This window comes from Amblyomma maculatum, chromosome 8 (genome assembly GCF_055883805.1).
Source record: "Amblyomma maculatum isolate TAMU_Amacu chromosome 8, ASM5588380v1, whole genome shotgun sequence".
NCBI classification, from domain to species: Eukaryota; Metazoa; Arthropoda; class Arachnida; order Ixodida; family Ixodidae; genus Amblyomma; species Amblyomma maculatum.
Window position 1 is genome coordinate 17608653 of NC_139351.1, and position 27407 is coordinate 17636059.

General features: G+C 48.1%; 1 protein-coding gene across 1 annotated transcript; it reads right to left on the minus strand.

Moving 5' to 3' along the window:
- Positions 1 to 4: 4 nt before the first annotated feature.
- LOC146180626 (uncharacterized) lies at positions 5 to 25632 on the minus strand. The gene is made up of 7 exons (XM_084575608.1): positions 25606 to 25632; positions 23548 to 23703; positions 23044 to 23199; positions 19771 to 20022; positions 11212 to 11422; positions 3515 to 3681; positions 5 to 601 (listed from the first exon to the last, which is right to left on the minus strand). The coding sequence occupies exons 1-7, from the start codon at positions 25630 to 25632 to the stop codon at positions 5 to 7; spliced, it is 1566 nt and encodes a 521-aa protein (XP_084431734.1).
- Between the last annotated feature and the right edge of the window lie 1775 nt (positions 25633 to 27407).

The following is a 27407-nucleotide window of genomic DNA, read 5'->3' on the forward strand; positions in this document are numbered from 1 at the left end:
ATCCTCAGGTCATGCCGTTGTACATATAGCTCTCGACCCGGGATTTACTCGGCACGGCAGTATCAGCAGCAGCCGCATCGGTACCACCTTCCGGCTGTCCTCCTTGACAGGCTTGGCGAGACATGGCAGCTGCTGCTTCTGCAGCTATGCGCCTGCGCTCCACCCATTTCGCCTTCACCCATGGCTTCTTCAGATGCTTCCGGCCGTGGGGAGGCTTGGGACGTTTTGGACGGGTACTTGAAGGAAGCGTCACGGTTTCGATAACGTCTTGCTGGTCCACCAAAAGTGGCCAAAAGAAGTACGAGATGAAACGGCCGCACAATACATCGTATTCTCGTCTTGTGTCTCGCAGCTGTTCACACCGGAGGCACGCCCGGCGGCCGAAGTCCGGCGCCGCCTCTGCCTTGACAATAGAGGAAGACAGACCTTCCAAATCCATCCTAGACTGGCATTGAGCGCAGCGAATGCTCTCAATATCCACTGGGTCAAGAGCTGCGGACAGTTCGGGATAGGAGGTGTAGTCGTGCATGAAATACCAACAGTTTCCCAGCTCTCCGTCCTCAAAACGATCCACGATTCGTCCAAACGTTGCCAAGGTTGTCTGCGGCAAATAAGAAGATAACCGATAAATTGCAAGTTTCTCACAAACTCACTGCAAGTAGTTAAAATGACGTTTTTTCTAATTAAGAATTTAAAATTAAATAAAAAGACACGCACGCGAAAAAAGTTACAGCCACGCGAGAGTACCGTGATATCGCATGCTCTAGGCAAAAGTGGAAACCCACTCAGAAGTAAAACTGCAGAAAAAAGGAAATTAGTATTCATTTATTTATAAAAGGCAAAGATTGCCTATAAATCTGCCAAATGTAGTTACAGTTATAAGAATGTGCAATTTTATTTGCTATCCACAACTTTTTTAGGATTGCCTTATCCATTCTGAAACACTAAGATATATGGTATGATGGAATATAAGATTGAGTTTTTTCATTTGCGATGCAGCAATCCGACGTTTGTATGCATAAACATGGCCCACTAGTCATGTAGTTTACAACAAAATATAAAAGGTATCAATAAAGAAACAAGATACATTCACCTCAAAATACACAGCTGAATTCTTTGACGTTACAGGAGTTCTACTAGGATGACAAATTCCTCAAGCAAATGGCCCCTGCCGGCATTGCAAATAATGCTGAGTTAATTTTTAAACTTTAATTTCAATTAATCTGCTGAAAATTAATGTAACTAAAGCAAAGGCTATTTATCTTCAAACCAAAAAATAAAAACATTATACCATGTGATCTTAAGCTAGGTTTCGAAACAGTAGAAGGTGTAGAAAATAAGATATTAAGGGTACGTTTCAACAGCCAGCTAAATTGGGACATTCATGTTAACGCTGTCATCAGTAAGCTTTCTCGTGTCACAGGTGTCATTTACCGGATCCGCCACTTACTTCCATGCAAAGTTAAATTTCTCCTGTAAAATTCACTCTTTATGTCTCAAGTAAACTATGCGCACTTAGTTTGGGGAACTGCAGGTACCAACAAAAATAAGATTTACGTTCTACAGAAGAAAGCTTTACGTGCAATACTTAATGCCGATTCTCATATGAGCACACGTGATTTGTTTCGTCAATTTAATATCATAAAGGTATCTGATATGTATAATGTTAGGCTGGCTGAAAGATATAAGAAGGATATAAAACAAAATGTCTATTACTTGCTTGACACGGCACACCTATCGCTAAATATACAACTTTACACTGGCAGACACGGCGAACTGCGGAATGTTCCAACTTGCCGCACAATATATATATATACGGTACACACAGCTTAGCAAACACGTTATCCCGTCTTTTGAACAAATTTAATGCTGCAAAAGTTGATATATCTCGAGTATGCCGCAAAGGTATACATATTTTATGTGCTGCTTTTTAGATTTCACAATGCTTTCTTTACTTGTTGATCTTTTTCGTTCTATGAAGTGTTGACCTTGCTTTGAATAACCAGACCTGCTTGTCTATGAATTGTATTTTTGTTATCATTTTTTATGTTTGCTTCATTTCCTTGTCTTTTTTCTTTTTAATTATGTGCCAGTTCTTTTTTTTTTTTTGACAACCTTGTTTGCATTTCGCGATGTTACTTGTGTAATCAATTTGAGTGTGCCTGCTGCCCTGCATTGTAGGGGCCGAGGGGCATGTCAAGCCACAATTTCTGGCTTTTTTTCTTTGACCCTCACCATGTATATATGGGAAATAAATAAATTGAAAAATGAAATTGAAAATTAAGATAGGTAGATTGCGGAGGTTAATGACAAATTTGCAACAGCAGACACAATGAGCCATCTCACGTTTTGAGTTGGTCGTCACCTTAACTTGCACAGCCAGAAGAAATGCGGCACTTATTTCCGAATAACATACCGAAGCATAGCGCATGAGTTTCCCAGGGAGTTCAATTTAAATGTAACGAGCGCTGGCAACATATTGCAATATGCGAAAATGTCCAATTCGAACAATGTATTTATATCATGGTGAAAATGAGGTTTCTGTTATCACATAATGTATGCAGAAGGATTGTCATCGAAACCTGCGTGGTGTATCTTTTCCATATCCTTCAAGCTGTGAAACAAGGCTGCACACAAATGAACTACCGTGAAAAGGTTTTACTGCCTAAACACATCTGCAAAGGCCAACACTCAGCGACAACTTTTTGTAATGGCGGAGCAGAAGATCTTGAGTCAAGGCTCCCTCCTATTCGAACCAGTGGAGTACATTACCCCACCGCTGTTAACAGCTCCTTTCGAAGATGGGATTTAAGGTGTACGGCTAACATAACTCAAAGGTGCCGACGTCAAAAAGCCACTGCAGAGGGAGCTTCCGTGATCAAATTTTTTGCGAGCATGCAGTTACCGGAAGCCTCCTTAGATGACGCTGGGCATTGCAGAGTCGGGGTGAGGAAATAATGGAGTGAAAAATACGTCAGACATTTTTTTTTTTCTGCAAGCACATTATTGACTCACAGACACAGATGAAAACGCTCCGTTCCTTAACCCTAATTGCCAAGAAAAGACATTGAGTACAAACTGAGCAGGAATAAAGGTCTCTGCACGAAGTGAACGTGAATAAAAATCGCAAATCTAAATTAGTAGCCATTACAACATTCAAAGAGTTTCGTTTTAACGAGCTTCTCGTCCGTCAAACAAGAGCGGCGGTATTGCAATGGCCTTCGGCTGACCATGACATTATACAGGCAGGTTTCGGCACATTATCAAGCACGAGTGCTGCGCTTGTTTTAAGACTAATAGAGTAGTATCAAAGCAGCACGTGCAGAAACTGCAATGGCACGTGATACTTCTCATCCCTGGTTCGTTGGCGACAGCAATGGGTACCTTTCTACTGGCTCAGATTCTTGCATATTGCATGGTTTACGCTCTTTCTCAGCCAGCTGTCGATATACTCCTCATCCTACAGAATAAGACGACAAGCTGAGGCTTTCTGCAACAAGGCGGAAGTACCCACCTCATTTGGCGGCATTAGTGGAGGTAGGCGGCTGCTCCCGGCCTGGAAGTCTACAGGCCCGACGAGCGCGGTCCTTCTTAAATGCTCCTCAAATGCGGGAACTGTGCCGGCCTCCTCCACATCTGGGTCCGCGGGGGCCCTCTTCAGGTTGTGCAAGTCGTGAAGGACTGAAAAAGAGAAAGGCGGGGGCGGGGCAAGGCAAGATGTGAAAACATGCACTCTTCGAGTCGCTACCTCTGAAACACATATCCTAGTACAGAAGAAGGTTGGCCGGAGGATAGCACACTTGCGTAAAATGCGCGCAACAGGCCACAAAGCTGTCCCATTATGACAGACCAGCCATTCCAATAATTGATTGAACTTTATTTCTGCGTACGGCGTGCAATAATGCGAAGACCACAGGAAAGCTTCAACTATAGTTATGAAAGAATCATGTCGTCATTAGGGAGTTCGCACGCATCCTCCACACGACGCGTTGTAGGCTTCATAGATTATTCATTCACTGCATTAATAACTTGTTTAAACATTCATGTGTGTGTATATATGTGCATATGTATTAATTACTCGCCTAATACTTTCATCCAAACACTGCCCGTTTCCCGTGGCTAAGCTAGCGAATTATATTGTTACGAAATTTGTTACGAAGGAGGTAAGACGTCGGAGCGCTGAACAACAAGACGATAGGATAGGGAGCTCAGCTGGTCAACGGCAGCGCGTCCGGCACGAGAGTCTTCTTTCAACGTCTTTCTCCTTCACTTGTCTTCTAAACTTCATCTTCTTCTGTACTGTTACATTTTCCCCCTGGGCAGACGAAGCCCCTCCCGGGCGAGGTAGTTATTCGTTTCCACGAGAGTGACACGGCTTCATCCGGGCGACATGGGCAACTTCAGTTCTGACTGAACGACGACCACTTTATGTCATACGTGCTACTTGGTATTCACTGACGCGTTCAAGCACAACGTAAGGGCCAGCGTAATGCGCCACCATTTTCTGCGCTAAACCACGCTTTCGGAGAGGTCGCCAAAGCCACACTAAATCTCCAGGGGCGTAAGACACATGGTTATGCCGGCTGTCGTACCGAGCTTTTGAACGCTCTTGCGAAGCGAGAATTCGCAAACGGGCGAGACGGCGAGCTTCTTCGGCTCGACAAATAGTTTCCGCGATGCACGGTTCATCATGGACGGAGTAAGGAAGAATGGTATCTAGACAATACCGAGGAGGACGGGCATATAGCAGGAAGAACGGGCTGTAGCCAGTAGTCTCATGGGTTACAGTGTTGAATGCAAACGTTATAAATGGCAGTATAGTATCCCAATTCTTGTGGTCAGATGCGATGTACATAGATAGCATGTTTGTGAGTGTGCGGTTTGTGCGCTCCGTCAAGCCGTTGGATTGAGGGTGATCTGGTGCGGAATGCCTAAAATGCGATGCACACAAACGAAGAAGCTCTTGCACAACATCTGCCATAAACTGGCGACCTCGGTCACTGATGATCACTCGCGGAGGTCCATGGCGGAGGATCACAGAACGGAGCAAGAACAGGGACACGGGGTGAGCGGTGGCTGAAGGAAGATCTGCCGTTTCGCAGTAGCGGGTGAGGTAGTCGGCACAAACCACGATCCAACGATTTCCGTCGGATGACTTCGGGAAGGGACCCATAAGGTCGATTCCGATTTTCTCAAATGCGTCACGTGGTGGATTCACAGGATGCAGCAGGCCCTGTGGCGTGGACGTAGGGCGTTTGTGTCGTTGGCACTCAGTGCAGCTCGCCACATATCGCTCAGTCGTCTGGCGCATCTTTGGCCAATAAAACCGGTCGCGGGCACGATGGAGCGTTCTTGCAGAGCACAGGTGACCGGAAGTGGGGTCGTCATGCATGGCGCGTAAGATGCACGAGCGGTAGCTCTCGGGAACCACAAGCAGAAAATTCGTACCGGTGCTTGAGTAAGCCTTTTTGTACAAAAGGCCATCACGGAGACAAAATGGGCTGAAAGCAGTGGAATCCCGCTCCTCCGCAAGCAGGGGCTCGTGGGTTATATCGGTCTCTTGCGCAGTCCGCAAAGCCGAGGCGTCGGGATACTCGGGCAGGATGGAGGCGATGTAATGATCGAAATCACCAGAGTCACATTCGGTCGTAGGAAGAGGAAGACGTGAAAGACAGTCTGCATCGGCTTGTTTGCGGCCACTCTTGTACGAAACAGTGAAGTCGTACTCTTGCAGACGAAGGGCCCAGCGTGCCAGACGACCAGATGGATCACGAAGGTTGACAAGCCAACACAGGGCATGATGGTCCGTCACAACCGTGAAATGGCGTCCATATAGGTAGCACCGAAACAGCTGAACAGCGAAAACTACAGCGAGACACTCCTGCTCCGTAACAGTGTAGTTACGCTCAGGTTTGCTGAGGGAACGGCTTGCATACGCAATTACATGCTCGCCTGTTGTCGAACGTTGCACAAGCACAGCGCCAACACCAATCCCACTTGCATCAGTGTGGACTTCAGTCGGAGCGGAGGGGTTGAAGTGCCGTAGTATGGGATGTGACGTAAGCAGAAACTTTAGTTAACGGAAAGAGGCGTCGCAATCCGAGGTCCAGTCGAAAGGGACGTCCTTTTGTAGAAGGGATGTCAGAGGGTAGGCGACGTCGGCAAACCTTGGGATGATTCAAAGTAGGAACACAGGCCCAGAAAACAGCGGAGCTCCTTTTGAGTCCGTGGTCGTTGGAATGCTGCAACTGCTGCAGGCTTCTGTGGATCTGGCCGAACTCCATCGCGGTCGCCGAGATGCTCGAGTACCAGCGCTTGACGTTCACCAAAACGGCACTTTTTGGAATTCAGGACAAGGCCAGCCTTCTGTAGGCAATCTAACACAACAGCGAGTCGCGTGTTATGTTCAGTAAAAGTTCGGCCAAAAATAACAACATCGTCTAAATAGCACATGCAGATTTCCCACTTGAGGCCACGAAGTATTGTGTCCATAAATCTTTGATATGTGGCCGGCGCATTACATAGGGCGAAGGGCATCACGTTAAATTCAAATAGGCCGTCCGGCGTAACAAATGCAGTTTTTTTCTTGTTAGCAGGGTCCATCGGAATCTGCCAATAACCCGATCGCAAATCAACTGAAGAGAAATAAGACGCGGAGAAAAGGCAATCTATGGCATCGTCGATGCGTGGGAGAGGATACACATCTTTTTTAGTGATGGAGTTGAGGCGACGATAGTCAATGGAGAACCTCCATGTTCCGTCTTTTTTCTTCGCCAATATCACGGGAGCAGCCCAAGGACTGGAGGATTCCTGTATTACGCCCCTGTTCAACATGTCTTGGACTTGCTCGGTAATGATCTTACGCTCTGATGGTGACACACGGTACGGCTTTTGACGGATCGGATGGGCAGATCCCGTGTCAATCCTGTCGCGTGCGCGCGACAGCGGAAAACGTTGCGAGCCGTCGGACTGCGTGAAATCAAAGACGGATAGGTGCTGGGACAAGAGGTTCTTCAATATCTGTCGTTGTGAGGTGTTCAACGATGCGCAGGACAACTGGACACACACTGCTGAATGTGGCGGTATGACGACTTCATCACACACACACCAAACGTCTTCATAATTTGATGTCTCTTCCAAACGTTCACGAGGAAGAGAACCACTAACACTTAGCTCTCCCGTTCGACAGTCAACTGTAGCGCCGCACATACGCAGGAAGTCAATTCCCAAGATTACGTCGTGTGTAGATCTGGGCAGTACTGCAAACTCCGCCGGAAATACTGTGCCCCCCAAGGAAACTTTAACGCTGCATACCCCAACCGGATACAATAACTCTCCACTTACTCCATAACAATTTGCAGTTTTGTCCCAAACAAACATAACTTTGTTCTTCAAAAGGTTTTTAAAATTGAAACTCATTACTGAAACTGTAGCACCAGTGTCTACCAACGCCATCGTTGGCAAACCATCAACAATCACATTGACCTTGTTCTTTAACATGAACACAGACGGAGGAATAATAGGTAGCAGCGCACATTGTCCAGCGACCTCACCTCCATTGGCCGCGCTGGCTAGTTTTCCTGCGTTGGTGGTGGAGATCGGCGCCGTGGAGACGGGGAGCGGCGCACAAGAAATGACGGAGGTGGTGTCACACTACGGTCAGACGCTGGCGAATGGCTGCGGTGCCCTTCGTTTTGAAAACGGCCCCTCCGGGAAGGATGTTCTGGCCGATAATTGTCGATGAGGGCTGGACTATGCGTCGGTTCGGTGCCGTCGGGGGATTCCGGAACGATGTGCGCCGATTGCAGTAGCGGGAAATGCGAACCGCGGTACCACACCGGTAGCACACCGGAAGAGGTCGCTCAAAAAGTGGCGTGTCAGCTGGTTCCTGCATGGTAGGCCGCGACGAATATCCGGATGGTGGTGCCGGGACGATGTAGTCCGGCGGTCGGCGCGATGTACGACTGGAGTAAGAGCGAGGATCTCTGCGCTGATGGCAAGAGAATTGTTGGAAATTCTCTTCAGGCCTTGGTCGCGGAGTGTATAGGTCTTCGCGGCAAAGTCGGTGACATTCGCGGACATCGGCGGGCACGCACCCCCATAAGTTGGACGAGCATATACGTTCCCTCCGAAGCCATTGGGCCGGACAAGCTGCTCACGTCGTGACATCTCATCTCAAACAATCTCACGGATCGCGCACAGGAGGCTTTGAGATGGCGATTCTTCAATGCTAGCCACTGTAGTCAAATTTGCGAGCCGTCCAAATTTCGTTGTAATGCGGCGAGTCTTTAGGGCCTCGAATGTTCGGCAGTGCCGGATAACGTCAGAGACCGAACTCAAGTTTTCCTTGGCAATGAGGAAGTGGTAGACATCTTCCGCAATGCCCTTGAGCAGATGGCGTACCTTATCATCTTCAGTCATCCTGCTGTCGACGGTCTTGCACAACTTGAGTATGGCCTCTATGTAGGTGGTGCAAGTTTCTCCGGCTGCCTGGGCCCTCTGAGCAAGTGTCTGCTCTGCCAGTTTCTTCTTTGCAGCTAGGTCACCGAAACATTCCTTGATAGCTTCGACAAAACTTCCCCAAGCTGTCAAGAAGTCCTCGTGGTTCTTATACCACATCAAGGTGGTTTGCGTCAAAAAAAAAAAAAAAGACGACATTGGCTAGTTTAGCCACTGAATCCCAGTGGTTATAGCGGCTCACACGTTCATAATGAGTGAGCCAGTCATCAACATCTTCCCCTGCTTGGCCGGCAAAGGAACGAGGCTCGCGAAACGGTAGCGTCGCATTCGTGGTGGTCGGCGGCGCATCGCGAGACGGGGGTAGAGGGTCCAGTGTTGATGTTCGGGGCTGCTCAGTAGTCTGCTGCATTCTTGTTGAAAAGGGTGGGAGACCAGCGAGGCGACGGCTCCGACGAAGCTCCAGCCATTGAGGATGCGTCTTGAGGATAGTCGTACCCCGCACCTGACCACCAATTTGTTACGAAGGGGGTAAGACGTCTGAGCGCTGAACAACAAGACGATAGGATAGGGAGCTCAGCTGGTCAACGGCAGCGCGTCCGGCACGAGAGTCTTTTTTCAACGTCTTTCTCCTTCACTTGTCTTCTAAACTTCATGTTCTTCTGTACTGTTACAATATTTTCGAGACGTTTCCGTGGGGTACTGTTGCCGTGTGGCTGCCTCTGTGCTCAGGAGCTAAATAAACAAGGAAAAGAAAAGGAATTCTCGATCCAGAACTGACTATTAAGCGTTCTCGATGTAGGCCTACGGCATGCTTATTGCACCGCGTGTGTTCTCATGCCGCAAATATGGCACATCGTTTTTTTGGGGCACACAATGCGCTGCACAATAACTTCCACCAGCATACGGAACATCTAAGGCTTGCGTGCAATTCCTCGACACCAAGACAGGCTGCAGCAGCAGCATCTTCTGCTGAGCGGCGCAGAAAATGAAAATGATCGTTGCTATAGGTTTCGCCAATTACTACAAGCGATGTGGTGCGCCTGGGCGTTGCACCAGTCTCCAGGCGTGGCGCCTCATATCGATGTCGAGGCGCGGTGCCTTCATGTCATGTTCTTGGGAATCCTTAGAAATTATTACAAAAAAAAGAATCGCAATGCATACGAGGTTACAAACTACTCGCGGGTTCTGCTTCTTCTCTTTCTAACATCTTTCTATTGTAGTTGTGCTTAAATGATTACTCGCAATTTTTTACATCGATTTAATTTTTTCATCAAATGTTTTATTTTTAACAGTAACGGACCAATAATTCAATATTATATAATTGATTGCCAATAATAAATTACTTCATTGTAAAATACTACTCAGATGTGAGGCATCCGTGACCATGTTAGTGTATCAAACGTATCAGGCGCACAACGGTGCGCATGAATGGCGCGTACGTTGCGCGCTATATTTTCTTTGTCCTTGGTGCACCGGGCACCGTCTACGGATGCCTCTTTCAATAAGCCATGTCGATCCAACCTTTAATAGATAAAATTTTTATTTTCTTCACTTCAGGCGTTTCTTGTTGATAGCTGAGCTAGACGTACGCCCGAAATTAGGAATATCCGTATAATATTGAAAGCTCGAGACGCAAAACGAGATGGCATGCTTCGGCCTCGTAGCTTCGAAATAATGGTTAACCGGACCGACGTGAGCTGGCAAACTCATCTCGCCAACTCATCGAAAGGAGCAGCAGTTAATCTCAATGCGCATCAGGACACGTGGGTGTGGAATGAAGGCCAACTTCAAGAACTCCAGCAGGTTTTGGTAGAACAAGTGAAATGTCCTTGCATCGAGTCGAAAGCAGAAATTGCATCTAGTGTTCCCAACAAAGCACCTAGAGAAGAGTTCTTTAGCTTTTCAGTGACCTAATTCATTGCCCCTTTTCACGGCGCCAACTACGATGCGCAGCGCTTCATAGAGGACTTAGACACGTGTCGAAGAACTGCGCAACTATCGCCGGGTGCGGAAGGTGTGTATGCGGTACAGCACCACCATACCATCTTGTGCTTACGCTGAGAGAGTGTTCAGTATAGCGGCTTATGTCTTCGTGAGAAAACGTAAGAAAAATCAGCGACAGCATATCGAAACAACCGTTCTTGAACGTGACGTGCAAAAATTTCAAGCGAACCGCGCTAGCTTATTACACTTCCGTCGAGATGATCTATTGCAATCAATCTCAAAGAGAAGTAACTTAACAATAACGGAATAATTTCTGTAATTATTTAGTCCCAGTTCTGGGGCTATTATTAACCACTGTAATCAGTTATGTCTCAGATGCAGCGACTGTAATCATAATTACTTACTTGCTCAAACGCCTACAAGACTGCCTTCAATGCAAGCACAACTGCAAACATCTTTGAAGCGATTTTCTGCGATGTTGACCGCTGCTTAGTTACACCTGTAGAGGTATGCTTGATAAGGCGAAAGCTTCGTTAGCTCACGGTGAAAATCTCGCGTCAGCGAGATCTGTTCGCGAGGTTCTGCAGGATATTGGTGGGATTGTACTTAACATTTAAGGAACAAAATATCACCCTCCACCTGGTATCGAACTCCTCAAGCGGCGAGTGGAACGACGGAATGCAAAACATACTCTTGCAAAGGGAATCATGATTAGTCACAATGGTGAATGGGTGGCCACAGAAGCAAATCAGGTCGCAGGTCAATTCAAGCGGGCAAGCATGCATGGGGCCTCAAAGAAGCACTCACCGTTGGTCACGGCTTGCCATTCCTGGCGCTCGTAGCCGTCAATGTTGGGCATGACAGGCCGGTTCTCAGACTGGGCGTACTGGGCAATGGCCTTGTTCAGTGCCTTGCACTGGGTGGGAACGAACGCGGAGGGGCGGCCGTTCTCGAACAGATAACGCATCCGCTGGTAGAGCCGGATGCAGGCCTCCCGGTCCACGGTGTGACCCTCGCCCTGCACAACGTCTCCACTATTTAATATTGCGGAAGACTTGCAATGCTGGTTCAAGCTACATGTACGGACTTATGGCGTCATGGAGTGAAAGTGTTTGTATAAATTTCCAGGTTGTTGTGGGTATTTTATGCATCTTCTCCCGAACGTCCTCTGGCCTAAAATGGGCGCGGTCGAGTTTTTGACCTTCACCTTCGGCAAATTGCGAATCGCAGTTGCTTTACTTGTATCGCCAGCACAACATGGTGTGGTTGACGTTCCTTAAAAAAACGTGTGATGCGCGCCTTTTCTAGGACAACCATCATCCCACAGTGGCAACTTCATGTGCTACTCCCCGCCTTGTATGCCTTGTACAATGCAGCGACCAAATGCTTTACATTTACAGAGGGCTATGAAGTACGATTGAAATTTATGTACAGGGTGGTCAAATGTTCCCAGGCACAGGGTATGCTTCTGGGCAGTATAGACAGGCAGCTGCGACGACCCCAAATCTCAGAATACCTGTGGCGTGTAGAAGAACCATTATTCTGACCTCCTAAATAACTGATAGCTTTAATGGATTATCTCACGTGCCAGAATATCTCTACCAGAAACAAAACCTTCGGCCTGAGAACGTTTCACTACCCCTTTACATTTGATGAACTAGAGTCTTGAATTGGGCTTGTTGGTGGGAATACATGCTAGTAATCGACAGCGCGAATAGACACGGGCGAACAAGCAACAACAGGATAGGTGCTGACTACCAACCATTACTACAAAGTCAAACACGAAGAGAATCGCAAATTTTTTCTATATCTCGGTAATTCTATGGTTGGTAGTCAGCGCCTGTCCTGTTGTTTGTTCGTCCGTGTCTATTCGCGCTGTCAATTATTAGCCTGTACATTTACACATATACAAGCAATCCCAGATACAGAGCGCCGTTGGGAGACCGAATCTGAGCCAAAGGTATTTATTTAACTCCAGAGCCCAACTCGGAGCCCGAGCGTTAACTGCACGCCGCTCTGTACCGTCGTCTTTTTCAATCGCTCTCCTCGTCCAGACGGGGCGCTGCTACAATGTCAAACTCGAAGAGGATCGCACTTTTAACGCGGTAGCGTTAATATAGTGCTCTAGAAGATTGGGCAGTGTGTCGACCGCGCCGCGAAATGCATGGGAGCGGGGGGCCGCTTTTGCGATGACGGAGGCGCCGCAGCGCAGAGGGCGCCACCAGCAACTGGTGTGTCAGCCGTCCGGACGGCCGCGTATGCGCGCTGTGCGGCGGGGCAGATTAACGCGCGGACTGTACGTTCTCGTTTGCTTGTGCGTCGTCTCGAGCTGTTCGCGACAAGATTTTACAAATATGCCGGTTAACGGTGCTCAGTACTGTTAGCAATCACCTAATTTATTTTCCATTTTGGCCGTCGGCAACACCTCGGGGAAGCAACATGACAGGAGTTGGCTCCGAAGAAAACAGCTTGGAGAGGGCGTACAAATTCAGACACACACCACGCTTCACTCGCCGCACAGCTTGCTTTAGCATTCCTGAAGCACCTAATTGACGTCCAGAAATGCACTCGTTTTGAAAAGAGGGCAATGTGGGGACAGTATGTATGAAGTCAAACATGCAACATGTGCGTTCGATCGCTGACTAAAGCTGGCCACATTAACCTGCTTATCAAAATAGTCAAAAATGCTATATTTCGTTGTTACACGCGCAGACTATGCCAGTTGCAGTAAGTTACCTGAAGCCACAAGGAAAGTCGGCATTCATTTCGAATGAATTAAATATGGACTACCCCGCATAGAGGTAGAGACATGAAAAACGAAGGACACTACACCACGTAAACGGCTACTAAATAACTAAACACAGTGGGTCAGGAAAGGTGGAAGAAGTGGGAAGTAAAGGATGCACAGAAAAAAAGAAAAGAGACGTGTCGCCTACAAGGGAGGGAGAAAGGAGGCACGCAGCGCCGTGAAAAGAGCGACCGCGAATGTGGACAAAGGTTTGGAATTGCCGTGCGGCGCAGCAAACGCACGACGGAGAAGAAAGCAGGCAGCTACAGACGAAGAAAAATGGACAAATATGACAGGCAAAAAAAAAAAGGGAAACAATCGAGCTTAAGAACCAAATGGCGGCCTGGGAATTAAGAAGAAAGGAGTGCACAAAAAGGCTGCAATCGAACGCGCAGATATAAGCGTCGAAATTTAAGTCAACAACTTTGTAAAACTGTACACTAATATAAGAACAAACCATTTTATTTTATTTCCATAAGTTGAAACATTGTTGTAACGGGTAGCTTTAAGTACCCAGAGATTCGCGCTATACTTAAGACATTTAATCTCAATGCATTATAGTTTCACAATGACTTAATTGTTCCAGAAAATGTTTTCAATTCTAGGTAGTTTTTATTCTGCATGCTCAAGCAACCGGTAATATGTAAGTAATTTACCCCAGAAAATCGCTCTAATCCTGTTTTGGTGCACATATATGAAATAAAAACAAAAAAAAAGTATAGCTTTGAAAAAAAAAAGAACGATGGAAAATAGAGGACGCAGAGGCTATAGTGTATGCCTAATTCGCTTCCGCTACATAATTCTTCAGCGAAAGAGAAGTTATGAGGTCGGCACGGTTTTTCGCCACGAACAAAAACAGCGCCATAGGCTCCAAGCTATAGTCGCAATTTACCCAAAAATTTGGCTCGGGTGTACGATCCTTTTGGACGCCTTTGCACTTCAGATTTTGCAACCTTCATCTAAAATGTGGAGGTTCAAAATTTTGACCTACTTAGAACACCAGAAAGCTCACACTTGAAATAATGAAATTTCATGTGTTTTTGCGGCTTCGCTCTTTGCGAAGTAAGCGAACCACGACAAGAGTTCTCAAAGGGAAAATAATTGAATTCCCTTGGAAGTATTCCACGTGTAATATCAACCTTGTTAACAATTATAGCCTGATTAGTTCTGCAAAGAGTACCCGCGGCTAGTAGCCCGATTATAGTCCGGCAAGCAGTAGTTGGCGAGTATATCCAGTCGATTACTCACATTTCATACCACACACTCTAAGAATAAACACGCATTAGGGCCCGCATCTGAATTCGGCCTTATATTAATTGCATGTGCATTCGGCGCCCGTCAGCGTTTTCGCATTTTTCGTTTTCTTGCGGTGCGCGCCAAGAACTGCATCATATCTGCCAATACGACATGCAATTATAAGTGTTTGTTTTTTGCTCTGGTACCATTTGATGCCAGTAATGCGTCCGCTCTCAAGTGCCCACTATGAACGTATTCCCTCGTATACGTATGTGACAGGTTTAATTTTTCATATTTTATCTGAAGTATTGTCCCAGCTGTACTTGACATTTTTGAAATCAAAACAGCTGGTTCACTCTTTGGTCAGCGGCACGTAAACAAATGTCCGCGATATATGTATTTGTTAATCACGAACAGAGAATAAATGCTTGAGTCGCGTATATTTTCCTTTTTTTTTCTTTTTGCCGCTAAATACCGCAGTGCTTTATATTAGAACGGTAATAAATAAATGTGTTTTGCTCGCACACTGTATTTGTAATTTCTATAAGTGGTTATTAGGGCACATAAAGAACACCTATTAAAGAGATATATTACAAATTACTGACAATTTAAGGTAAACGTTGATATGTATTAATAAGCACAAGCAGCAAAATGTAAGCAGGTGTTCGTAAATAAGGTTCGTAAAAAATAAGCTGTTCCTAAGAGACCTTACGAAGCACAAGCTTTGATTCGCATTTATACTGTTTTTCTCCGCGTGTTAATAGCGCTCCTCGGCAGTAGCCTTTATTCCCTTACTGGAAGAACGAATGCAAAACACCACGCTTCGTTGAAAACATTAAGTACAAGCTCATCTTGGCGATTTATGGCTGTCCGCAGGAAGAAATGTTGAAAGAGTTTGAAATAGCGATTCAAACATCGCGCGCTGCTCCGTAGGATTGCCAAAGCGAGCACGGCGTCTCCAGATTAACGTAATGGAATGGCAGGGATGAGTTTAAGCACTTGTAATAAGTGTAGCCCCTTTATTAAATATCGCACCATTTGCGTAGCGTGTCAAAATAGCTCCAAAGAGAACCGTGCCCCTCCTCTGTACCCCCGCTATCCCCGCGGCCACTACGCGCCGAGCGGCGAACGTGGCACCCCTGTTGCACGTCGCGCCCTCTCGCGGAAGTCGGTTCCTGTCATCGCAAAAGCGGCCCGCTCTCCGGCGCCGGTCGTCACACTGCCCAATATTCTAGAGCACTATAGCGTTAAGGAGCTCGTGTCACAGAAAAGCCGGTGTCGTCGGCGTCCAGTGAGTGATAAATCCCGGCATGCACTTCATAAATAAACATGCACTTCATAAATAAAAAGCAAGTTCCAAGATGGGCTGGGTGGGAATCGAACCAGGGTCTCCGGAGTGTGAGACGGAGACGCTACCACTCAGCCACGAGTTTTTTTTTTTTTTTTCAGTAACAAAAAACCTTTATTTACACATATATGTACAAGGCAGCAACTCAGCCAATAGCCGAGTGCATTGATTGCCACGAGTTCGATGCTTGAAAACGGTACAAAAGCGCTTCTAGTGAACGCGGTGTTCCCTTAGAAATATGCCGTAGAACGTTATACTGCAGTGTATATCGGTAATTATGAGCATGTTACTTACAGAAGTCGCAGTTACACGAGTAGCGAAGTACGTTTCCGCTACATTTCTTCTGCGCTCTGCGCACATGCAGAGCCATCTTGCGGCAAACACAGAAGAACCCCTCCTCGCAATGTGCGGCGCTGCCCCGACAAATGGCGCGCCACTCGCCCCTGACGTTTCGCCGTGCACCCTCAAAGGTTGTAATATCAAGCGTCTTTCCTTTCTTTAGATCACTATCTTCGCTCACCCGCTTCTCCCCTTCGTGCCGCGCGGGTACCGGTGCGAGGATGCCCCAATACCCTTGCGTTTAGTAAGTTTTCTCGACGAGATGCAATAACGCTATCGCGTTCCACTCTTGAAGGCGAAGCTTAAGCGTCCTCAAAATTTTTTTTCAATATCTCGGTAATTCGATATATAAAAGAAGTCAAATGAGAAACGAACTTCGTTTTAACCTAAAGGAATGACGATAATGCACGGCGCCCACAGCGCGCTTCCTCCTGGCGGCACACTGCTATATCCACGTCCTTGGCTCTTCTGCGGAACCTTGAGAGATGTACGTGCACTAATCCGCACACGGAACGTCGAACATGGAGTGCACTGGGTGCACCTTCAAAATACACTGCGTGAAAGCGACAGCATACGCGCCAAGTATCACGCAGGTTCAGAAGATAGGAGCTCGAGCTGCTCTCAGGTGCGAGCAGCAGTTCAAAATTAGTAGCCTTATTTAAAGTTAAGGTCTTCTGGCTCTATAGTTAGACATAGCCATTGAAGCCATTGAAGTCTACGTTTTCAGTGCGGCTTGTATTGGCCATTGCAATTAAAGTGAATCCAAATGAGTTCTCACGCTCCAACCGTATTTCTGCCGCGTGCAGCAGCAATCTATATTTTTCAGCCTGAAAGATAAATTGAACAACTTCGCGGCAAGGCAAAGTCTCAAAGAACGAGCACGCCACCTGTATTTCGTTTTTTTTTTTTTTCTCGGCCTCGTAATTTTCAAAATGACAGATTTTTTCATGCCCAGCTGCAACTTTATTATCCAACAGATTAGTATACGGGCATACCCATCAGCTGAAACGGTAGCTCGGAGCTCTTGGGTCCGGATGGTGTCTTCAACTAGTTGGATTTCACCAAGCTGTGTTGTCGGGTTCGAACTGAGCATCACAGCCTTCTAAAGACCCGTTTACACTAGGCCGATCTACGTCGGCCGACCATCGCCAGATGCGTTTTTTGCGTGGTCGTCGTGCTTGTCACACGGCGCCCGCCGACGCCGACAGCGCACCGATGGCCGACCGACGGGGATGTTGGTCGGCCGACGCCGAGAGCGAAGCGATCGGGCGACCGTCGGCCGATTTCCTAGTCACACTAAGACGACGCGATGCCTCACCGCCCGCGCCGACCAATAGCAGTCGCTGCCTTCCCCTCGCCCCGCCCACAGCCGCGTCTCTAGTCTGCTGCAGACCCCGGGGCTACTGAATTTGATACCTGCTTCTCGCTTTTTACCGCTTGTTCACCAAATAGCGCCCGCATTCGCTAAATGAATGCTTCATGATAATAGTAAACGCTTTGCCATTTTCCGTGTGAGCGAGAAATTTTATCGGGAATGCGCCGATGACGACGAGTGCATGCCATCGGTGCTGCAGTTTACATCTGTTTGCATACACACAGGCTGCTCGTTTTCATGGCAAAACAACCGCCTGCCGGGCTGTACTTTACTCGAGTTTTCGCTCTTCTCGCGCTACGGCTGCAGATTACGCATTTACGCAATGTGATAACTCCGCAAGAACCGCCGATGAGGCGATATACCGCATGAGAAATGTTTGGGACTTGGTTGTTGACATCGCACGAGAGCGGCGCTTCCTGCTAATTGTATTTGCTTTCTTCGATGCCATCAGTGCTCAATTCTGGTTCCTTTTACCCGGAAGTATGTTCGTCAACCATTTGCATGAATTAAAACGATGTTATTTGAGTCCCACGAGCGCCGTCGACTACTACCAGCCGCTCAACACTGCTCGGCAGACCGGGTTACATCGGCGCTTACCGCTTTCTGTACGCGTCGCGTGATAAAAGCAAACGTCGGTCTTAGGTCAATATAACCAAACTTACCGTCTATGACCGTTTGCACTCGTTAAAACATAATAATTTGCTCCCCACGATCGGCGAAATCACACACACGATTCTTGCGGGCTCGCTAGGCCTACTCGCCTTCGACGGGGCCGGCGTCGACTCATGTTCAACGAAAGAAGCACACCCGCGAGTGTCGAAGTGTGATAATATGAACTGCCATCCTCCCTTGCCGATATTTTAGCATGTATATGACACAGGGCAGCGCAGCCATGCACAGTACGTCGTTCATCGGCATTTCATTTTCGCTTGCTCGACGATCTGCCGAAGACTGATCGGGCGACCATCGGCCGATGCGTTTCGTCGGCGTCGCTGGTCTGGGACCTTGTCACACTACGACGACAGGCGGTCGTTGGTCGTGCTGGCGTCGTTGTCGGCCTAGTTGGACTGACCGGTGCATCAACGACAGGATCGGCCTACCGACGCGCCGACCACCGACGTCGGCGTCGCATCGGCATCGGCGTCGCGTCGGCCTAGTGTAAACTGGCCTTAAGAGGACTCTGTTCTTTCTTCCTTACGTGTTTGCGTTGTTTGGGCATGTCGAAATCACGTGAACCTTATCTGCTGTGTTCTTGCAACTTTTACATACCTCTCTGTATCATATTGGGTACCATCTTATCTTGAGCAGGGAGGGGGTTGGGATATGTTCTTCTGTATCAGTCTCCAAATATTTTCTTAAAACAATTTGGTTCGGACAGCTTTCTGCCGGTAATCATATCGACATATGATTCAGAGCGACATTGTCCTCATGGAGTTTTCTCGGCAGCTTTGAAAATACGCTACTCCTATTGCAGTCACGCGAGTTTGCGCGAAAATGAAAAAAAAATTGCCCACGATTACATTACTTCCTAATAGAAAATTTGAGCGCAGCTCTTCAGCTGTTACACCTTTTCGATAAATTGAGGCAAAGATCTCTAGCAAGACACGTATGTACAATAACAGACTTTTTTTCACACGTATTCCTTCAACAAACACTCCACTAACAGTTCTTGGCTGTCATGAAAGAAGCTTTGTGGTCGGAGAAATGAAGAGAGCAATTGAGTTATCGGGAGGTTGCGGGAGGCAGCGCGTGGGTCCATAGGAACGTTGCGCGACGAACTCATAGCAGCGACTGACTGATGCCGCTGACGCCGCTAGCGAGTGAGAACGGGATGCACACAGCGTGATCCGCTTAGCGAGCCGGCGTTTCGGCAACCGGAAAGCACCCTCGCCGGCACGCAGAATGAGGGAGGGACCCCTCCTCCTCTTTTTGCATGGCGGCGATGGTGTCCTACGCAGCACGTTGTCTTGACTCGCTAGCGCTGTCAGCGGCATCAATCAGTCGCTGCTAACGCTGTCTCCGGCGACCCCCCTCCCCCCCTCTTTTCCTCGTGTTCTTCGGTTGCTGCGCGCACTGCTGCCCCCATCGTTCACCACTGAGTGTACTCCCCCTCCCCTCTTCCTGCGAGGCTCCGGTTGCCGAAGCGCCGGCTCGAACTGAGGTGCTGAAAGGGGGGCGGAACTGGTTACGAGGCTGACGACGCCGACGCGAAACCCAGGAACGAGCGCTAAAGAGCTGCGCTCTAAAATGCCTCCACACAAGAAACGAAAGGCTTCCAACCTGAACGATTTTCAACGCTGCCTCCTTCTGCGGCGACGTGGTGAGCAGGCGGCAGACGCGCCGATAAACATCCATTCGACGCTCCATCGCTGACGTCTGCCCGCGCCGGCCCAGGGCCACCACCGCGGGAGGTTCCGCGTGGTACTTTTTTACATCGGCCGCCGTCAGTTCGGCCTTGCCGATGAGCTGCACCAGCCGCTTGTAACGAGTCATCACCGAGTTGGCCGTCCTCCACGGCATCTCCTTGGCCACCTGCACACACGCGGGCGTCATGCCGGCTGGAGCACTCTCCAGCGCGTAAAGGTTACGACTGGGACGGCGCGATGGACAGCTCAAGATAGCAACCCAGTTCTTCATAACTCCTTACCTAGGCAGATTTATATATTTAAGCAGTGATGAACATCAGCTTGCTAGCGAGACGAACTGCACCACGGGCAGTCAAGCTCCCTTCAGCAGCCTCATAAACCATGTATAGTACAAAGCAGACTTATGTGAAAACTCACAATGAAAATTTTTTGCCATGTCAAAGAGTCTCAACTATAACAAACACCTGCGCGCATGGACTTCTGTCACAACTAGGAGACAGGAACTGTAACTCTGAATGAGGAGGCGGAGTGAGAGCATTGAGACCTCAAACAAAGATTCAGCATTTGACCTAGTATCGCTTTTAGTTTGAGAAACGTGGGAAAGACGCACGTAGTGCAAAGGCAAAAAGTTAAGAAATCCTGCCCATTACGTACAGTGTCACTATGGGATGCTTGAAACGTAGTTTACGCTCTACCGGCACATACGGCAGCGACATCGCGGCGCGAAAGAAATGAGTGCGATTATTACGTAAAAAGAGTTAGGCGTGCTTTTCCGCAGGGACACGTTCTTGCAATGGCGCGCGCACTAACGAAAAAGATCCTACCGTACCACAACAAAACCACGAAGAGTAACAGAGTTTCAACCAATGTTAAATTGAACACATGCTTCGCTTTGGTTATTATCGACGCTGTCTCAGGCATGAAGGGAAAATAATACGCCAGAAGCTTAAGGTATTCAAATCGCATAGAAGAGAGCGTGTCGAAGCTCAAGCATTTTTGTCACAAAAAAAAATTGCCCACGATTACGTTACTTCCTAACGCGAAATTTGAGCGCAGCTTATCAGCTGTTTCACCTTTTTGATAAATTTAGGCAAAGATTTCGGGCAAGACATGTATGTACAATTACAGACAATTTTTTTTATTTTTTTTAACACGCATTCCACCACGAAACACTCCGCTAACAATTCTCGGCTGTCATGAAAGAAGCTTTGGGGTCGGAGAAATGAAGAGAGCAACTGAGTTATCGGAAGGTTGCGGGAAGCAGCCCGTGGGCCCATAGGAGCGCTGCGCAACGAACAGATAGCAGCGATTGACTGATGCCGCTGACGCCGCTAGCGAGTGAGAACGGGATGCACACAGCGTGATCCGCTGATATTGAGCCGGCGTTTCGGCAACCGGAGAGCACCCTCGCCGCCACGCAGGAAGAGGGGGGGACCCCCTCCTCCTCTTTCTGCATGGCGGCGACGGTGTTCTACGCAGTCACGTTATCTTGACTCCCTAGCGGCGGCAGCGGCATCAGTCAGTTGCTGCTAGCGCTGTCTCCGGCGACCCCCCCCCCTCCCCCCTTCCTTTCGTCATGTTCTCCGGTTGCTGCGCGCACTCCTGCTCGTTCGCCCCTTCCGCTCTTCCTGCTTGACTATGGTTGCCGAAGCACCGGCTCGAACTGGGGGATGTAAGAGGGGCGGAGCTGGTTACGAGGCCGACGCGGTCGACGCCGACGACGACGACGACGCGAAACCCAAGAACGGGTGCCAAAGAGCTGCGCTCTCAAACACTGAGATTATTTGGCTCAAAGTTGGCATGAAAATGGCAGCTACAGAAAGCGTGACCGCTCTCCAGACCATGGTGGGTATGAAGGACCGAAAGGCGGCGAGAATAGGGGGGTAGGAGTTGGACGGGGCTGCCATTTCTTCAAAAGAAAACGTTTGCTGATAACCATTAGAAAACTCTTTCTTGTCGCGTAGAATGTTCCAGAAATGCACTGCGCAAAAACCCAGTCATCAGAAACCATGTGCCCAGTATTGGCTCTGTCTTGACAAAGTCCAGCCTTATAGAGGAGCAGTGCATTGCCAACACGGTGCAATACTGGGCCGGTGATTGGTGATGTCTGGAAAGCCACCATTCATAAATATTCCTCTTTTGACTGATCGAAGTGCGTTCCCCAGTGGCTGCCGTGTGAACTGCTCTGTGCATGACAGGATGTTGCTTGAGTGAGGGGAGATGAATAGTAGATCTCAGCTGCTGAGTCTGCCGTCTAACAGATACGGACAATACTTCACTAAAGGATTCGTAATAATTTACGTAAAAGCTTTTGCAATTCCTGGTGCGCTTCATTAGAGTTCTATTTTGTATAAAAAATAGACATCAGAATTACATAGGCCGTCATCCACAACAGTGGGACCACACACTGTGCAGGGCGAGGGGCTCTCCCTATCATTCTAATTAACCGATTCCTGTGCAAGCTGCGTCCATTCCATTTCATCAGAATTCTTAATCTCATCTCCCTACATGCTTTCGGACCTCCCCCCCCCCCCCTCCCCGCTACACTTGCCTTTTCTTTGTAATGCAGTTTCTCATCCTTCAAAACCATCGCTTGCATTGCCATATCATATTAAATGAACTGCCCACGCACATTTCTTCGAGTTGATTTCTATTAAAACATCATTATCTCGCCTTTGTTCCCTGACCCACCATAGACACGCCCTGTCTCGCAACGTTCCAACATCATATTCCTTTCCATGACCCTCTTCATTATCCTGAATTTAAGAATAACAATTTTTAATTGGCCTCATTATTCCTGCCCCGCTGGTGAATACCGGTAAGGTACAATTCCGATACACTTTTTTTTTGCGCAATATGTTGAATGGCTACTGATGATCGCAGAATGCCTTCATAATGCGCTAAAACGGGTTCCTGTTCCTCTTATATTGATATTATTGTTATTAATATTATTAATTATAATGAGCCAGAGTTTAGCATTCCAGCAGTGAAAGACTCACTTAGTCTAGTGATCAGAACATATTCGAGGTAAGTGCATTTCCCCAGAGTGACGCGCACAGTTGGCAAGCAGAACGACCATTCTAGATTCGCCATTGGAATTGAACAGAACTTTCAAATAAACCTGCACTGTGCGCCCGACTAATGAAATTTTCTCTCCTGCCTCACCCTTAGTCCGGAGGCTACTTGCCTGGGACCAGCATTTTAGGCCATGCTTGTCGACCGCTGCCATCATGATATGGTCCTCCCACGGAGCGAACGGCCCCACGACGACTTCGTACGAAAAGAAGCTGAGGTAGTGCTCCCGGCACTGGTTGTTTGACCGACCCGGCACCAGTTCAGCCACCTGGGATCAGAGTTACAACGTCACGCTGACATGTGGAGCACCCCATCATATACATTTGCCACAGCAATGGCCAGAATGACACCGTAGAGGAAGCAACACGTCTTAAAATTAGACTGCCAGTCGCCGAGCTAGGTCTCGTTCCTGTTCACGAGACGACAGAGTCTGTTTCTGCAAAGAGAGGTTAACTTTCAACTTCTCGATGGGTCAAAGAAAAGTTTTGCTCTCACGCTCAGAACAAGCCCGCCAATCCGGTGTCTACTTCGCAGCGCTCCCCGAGCCAGTTCAGCCCCAGCAACAGCGTGCAGATCCTCAAACATGAGCGGAGAGAACGATTGGGAAAGTTCTTGCCTTGCTCCAACTGTCAGTTCCGTAGAACTTGATGGCCACGAAAAGCATCATGTCTTCTTCCGCTGTCCACCGGCCCCGTGTCATACTTGGATCCAGGGAGCGCTGGTAACGGTACATCAACTGCCTCTGCGACCGGCAACCCATGTAGTGCGCCACCTGAGGAAAGTCAGTTGCACAGATAAGTTGCAGCTAGAGGAAAACAGTCTCCGTGCTTACTGTTCGCCGACTGCGCCCCGCTGTTTAATGTGACATATTGCCGCGACAAGTTGTAATCTTTACTGCCGGCTGCTGGCCATCGCTGGAGTGCAGCCTCATCACTTTTATTGTACTCTGCAGAAAATCATGCGTTCTTTTGTTTACGTACAGTGCCGCTGAGATGCGGCTCTATCCATCAGATGTCACGTGGTGGCGACAGTATACGGCAGGCGAAAACGGACAGACAGGTGAAACATAAAAATCAATCCTTTATTGGGCTGAGTTGCAACAGCAAAACAACTAACTTGCCTCCAGCGATGGGGAAAAAGCATTCACTGGTCACCGAACTACGAATGCCGGTTGCCCTCGTCAGCACGCAATTCAGAAATGGCGAAGAAAGATGTGGAGAAACCTGCACAAAGGTGATTAGACCAAACTGGAACGTTAGAGAAACAGACGCGAGTGGATGGAGTGATTCTAAATACATCTCGGCGCATCTTGCGCTACAAAGAAAATGACAAAGCCGCGTTTCGACAACATTGAGCTTAAACAAAAATATTAGCTGGGGTTTAGCTTTAGTTAAACCCGGTAGGTTGCGTTAGCAATACTGCATTAAATTAATTAATTTCCGTTCTTCATCCGTCTCTTGAGCCCGTTGTTGCTTAGCTGCAGCAAGTTGACGTAGCTTCTCTTTCTGGTTATCAGACAGCATGTCGAATGGTCAGGCAAAAGCAAACACGCATTTTTTATACTCAGTTTCCTCCTCTCCACATTTCTAACCATCTGGCGAAAGCGCCAGATGGTTAGAATGGTTAGACACAGATTTCATGCTAATTTAATTCGCCTATAGCTCTCGCTTATACCGCGAATATTTAGGCCTTTTGCCCCGAGTTACCTCTCAAACACAGCACAAGCATTCTTTCACATTTCGTGATGAAGACTCTAGCGCTCGGAAAAACGGACAACACGAAAGCAACACATGCGCTTCTTCATGTTGTCCATCTAAGCGCTACAGTCTTCATCATGAACAACAACTCGCCCAATCTGCCACCTTCACATTTCGCCTCCCTGAAATACAGCTGGGAAATAAACCTGCAATCTTGGGGCTAGCAGCGCGACGACAATTTACAAGTATTCCGGCAAATTCGCAGCCGCCTACCCTATAGCAAAAGATAGCGATGACTCTTTGAGCTCTAGCTTAGTAGGAATTTAGTGCAAATCTTTATTATGTAGAGATACAGGTTTCGAACCATACACCAATAAAATGATTTGCTAAATAAGTTGATAGTTTATATCTTACTAGAGCAAAAAGAAAGGGTGACGGCAAAAAAAAAAGCGGCGATGAGAGATTTAGCATTCACCCCTTACCTCTGGCTTACTTTTTTTTTTATCTTGAACGGTATACGCCGATGTGTAAACACTGCAATATCCCCGCAGAACTCCTTGTCTACGACAACACATGATAGCACCCACACAACATACCTGGGAGGCTCGTCTACGCAGCTCAACCCGGACGACCAACGAGCGCTCATCGGTCTCGCTCTAGTGGCTGCCAGATTCCAAAGAGCCCTGGCCGACCCCTATATCTGGGCCTTTGGCCCCTTGACTGTTTTAATAAATGTTTACCAACCAAAAACCGTTGCGCAACAAAAGTCCTCGAACTGTAGCAGCCATATCGGCCAGATAACTAGGCTAAAGTCGAACGGCGGCGGTGGGCGAAGCACTGTACCGAGTGAGGCAGCGGCGGCTGCGTCGTTCATGGTGAACGGCCGAAAAGCGTCGAATCTGTCTTAGTGATCCCATTTACCTTGTCAGATGGAAGGCAGGATGCACCAGGTACAGTCCTCCTGTGAGGGTACAGACCTCAACCAGCCGGCTTTTCTCAGCCATGGGGCTCATGCAATCTGGCTTATCTCCGCCGGGGCGGGGTCGCAGTGCCAGTGCACTACGTCAGCGCTAACTCGGTGGGTCAAAGCCTGACTCGAGAAACCTTCTGATATCTCACTTCGATGTTTCCATTTTCTTCCTTGAAAATTATCATGGGATGTCCCCATTCTTCATAGAACCTTTTCTTGCCGAGCAGGCGTCTTTCGCGTTCAAGATGGAAGCACAGCTCCTAATTTTCTTCACCACGTCGAGGAGACATGTCGTTTTCGCGCTGTAGGCTGCTCGGCATCTCTTGATCCAGATTTTATAATTTACTTCAACTAGAGTCAGGACAAACTGCTTTCGTGATTGGCTGGGCAGTAGGTTGAGATACCGTACGGTGGGGTATGGTATTGCTGGTAGCTCAAACAGTTCTTTCAGGTGTTCCAGGTGTGCGCTAGGGAGGATGCACTCAAGAAGAATGTATTCCGCGGTCACCCGCACTCCACAGAAATGACATGCAAAGCTCGGCGACGGACCGGAAAATGCCACGAGCTTAGCTCCGCATGAATGACGCGCTGCACGCATCCAGGAAGTGCGCGGAGATGTATTACCACATGGAACGCTTGGCCGACATTAGATCTCTGTGTAGAGCGTTTGGTAGAGTTGGGGTCAGTAGGTCTAGTACTGTCTTCAAGCTGCGCACTCTGACGCTTTTCCTCTGACTTCTTTCTCAGCAATAGCGAATCTTCCGCAGCCATACGATAAAAAGAGCTGCGTCCCAGCGCAATGAGAGTTATGGGACAGGGGCTCCCAGGTAAAGGCCGTGAGTCTGGTTGACAAGAATTGGGTGGTGGACATCCTTGTCAGTGGTATGTCACAGTCTAGTGCTCGCGCTACCCATCTGACGTGCAATGCTCTAGCCAGGGCAATGAGGTCTGGGACACTGAAGGCTCCTCTATGCCTTCGTTGGCGGGCGACAGGACGTCCAACTTTGTCTGCGGTGCCCTGCCACAAAAATCGGAAAATGCCTCTGCCAGCACCTTTTTTGTACTTGAAGGCATGTCCAGGATGCTGGCAGAGAAGCTAACTGTGCTGATGAGGAGGGTACGGATGATGGTACGGCATCGTCAAGCTGTTATAACAGCTTTTAATCGTGGGACCCATCCAGGATGTTTTCTGGGCAAATAAATAGAGAAATGAAAGAAATGAAAGTCGCCCATGAGTATGACGCGAGCTGGGCCTATGAACTTTTCTTCAAGACCCTCGTAGAATTCACGTTGTCCGGAGCGGCATGGGCCAAATATGTTAATGATGTGGATTCCGTTTATCAGGTCGGTTGATATATAGCGGCCTGCGTTGGCCCGAGCGTGGCGAATGACGGACAGACCAGTATCCCGCAGGAAGATAAGTGCGACCCTCAGATCTCCTCCTTCCAAAGCTCCAATACGAACGGGTACTGAAGTGAAAATCTAAATTAGCTATCTGCTCTTGCTTGTCGATATATGCCTCTTGCAAAGCCAGGATATCGATGATTTTGTTTCAGTCTCAGCCGCAGATGCTGATGATTGTAAGCTATTTACTCCCAAATTATGGGAACCAGCCGAAAGACTGGTTGCATTGCTTAGAGGAGGTCAGCAGGGATTCCTTGGTACCCTGCGGCCTCCAATCCGCAAAAAATGAGCTGGCGCCATTGGGCGAGCTCGGTGGTACGCAGGAGGGACTCCCACGCATCCACTGTAGCTGAATTGTCGGCGTTGTGTTGTGTACATGTCCACATCTTGTGCATGAATGTGGCC

Bases quoted from the DNA above. Each gene is read 5' to 3' on its own strand.
- LOC146180626 (XM_084575608.1), bottom strand. From the start codon at position 25,632: ATGGCTGAGAAAAGCCGGCTGGTTGAG. The intron at 20,023-23,043 runs GCAAGTAGCCTC...GCGTGTGTGCAG, and splicing joins GCCTAAAATGCTGGTCCCAG to GTGGCCAAGGAGATGCCGTG. The intron at 3,682-11,211 runs GTGAGTGCTTCT...TCTCTTTTTCAG, and splicing joins ATGGCAAGCCGTGACCAACG to TCCTTCACGACTTGCACAAC.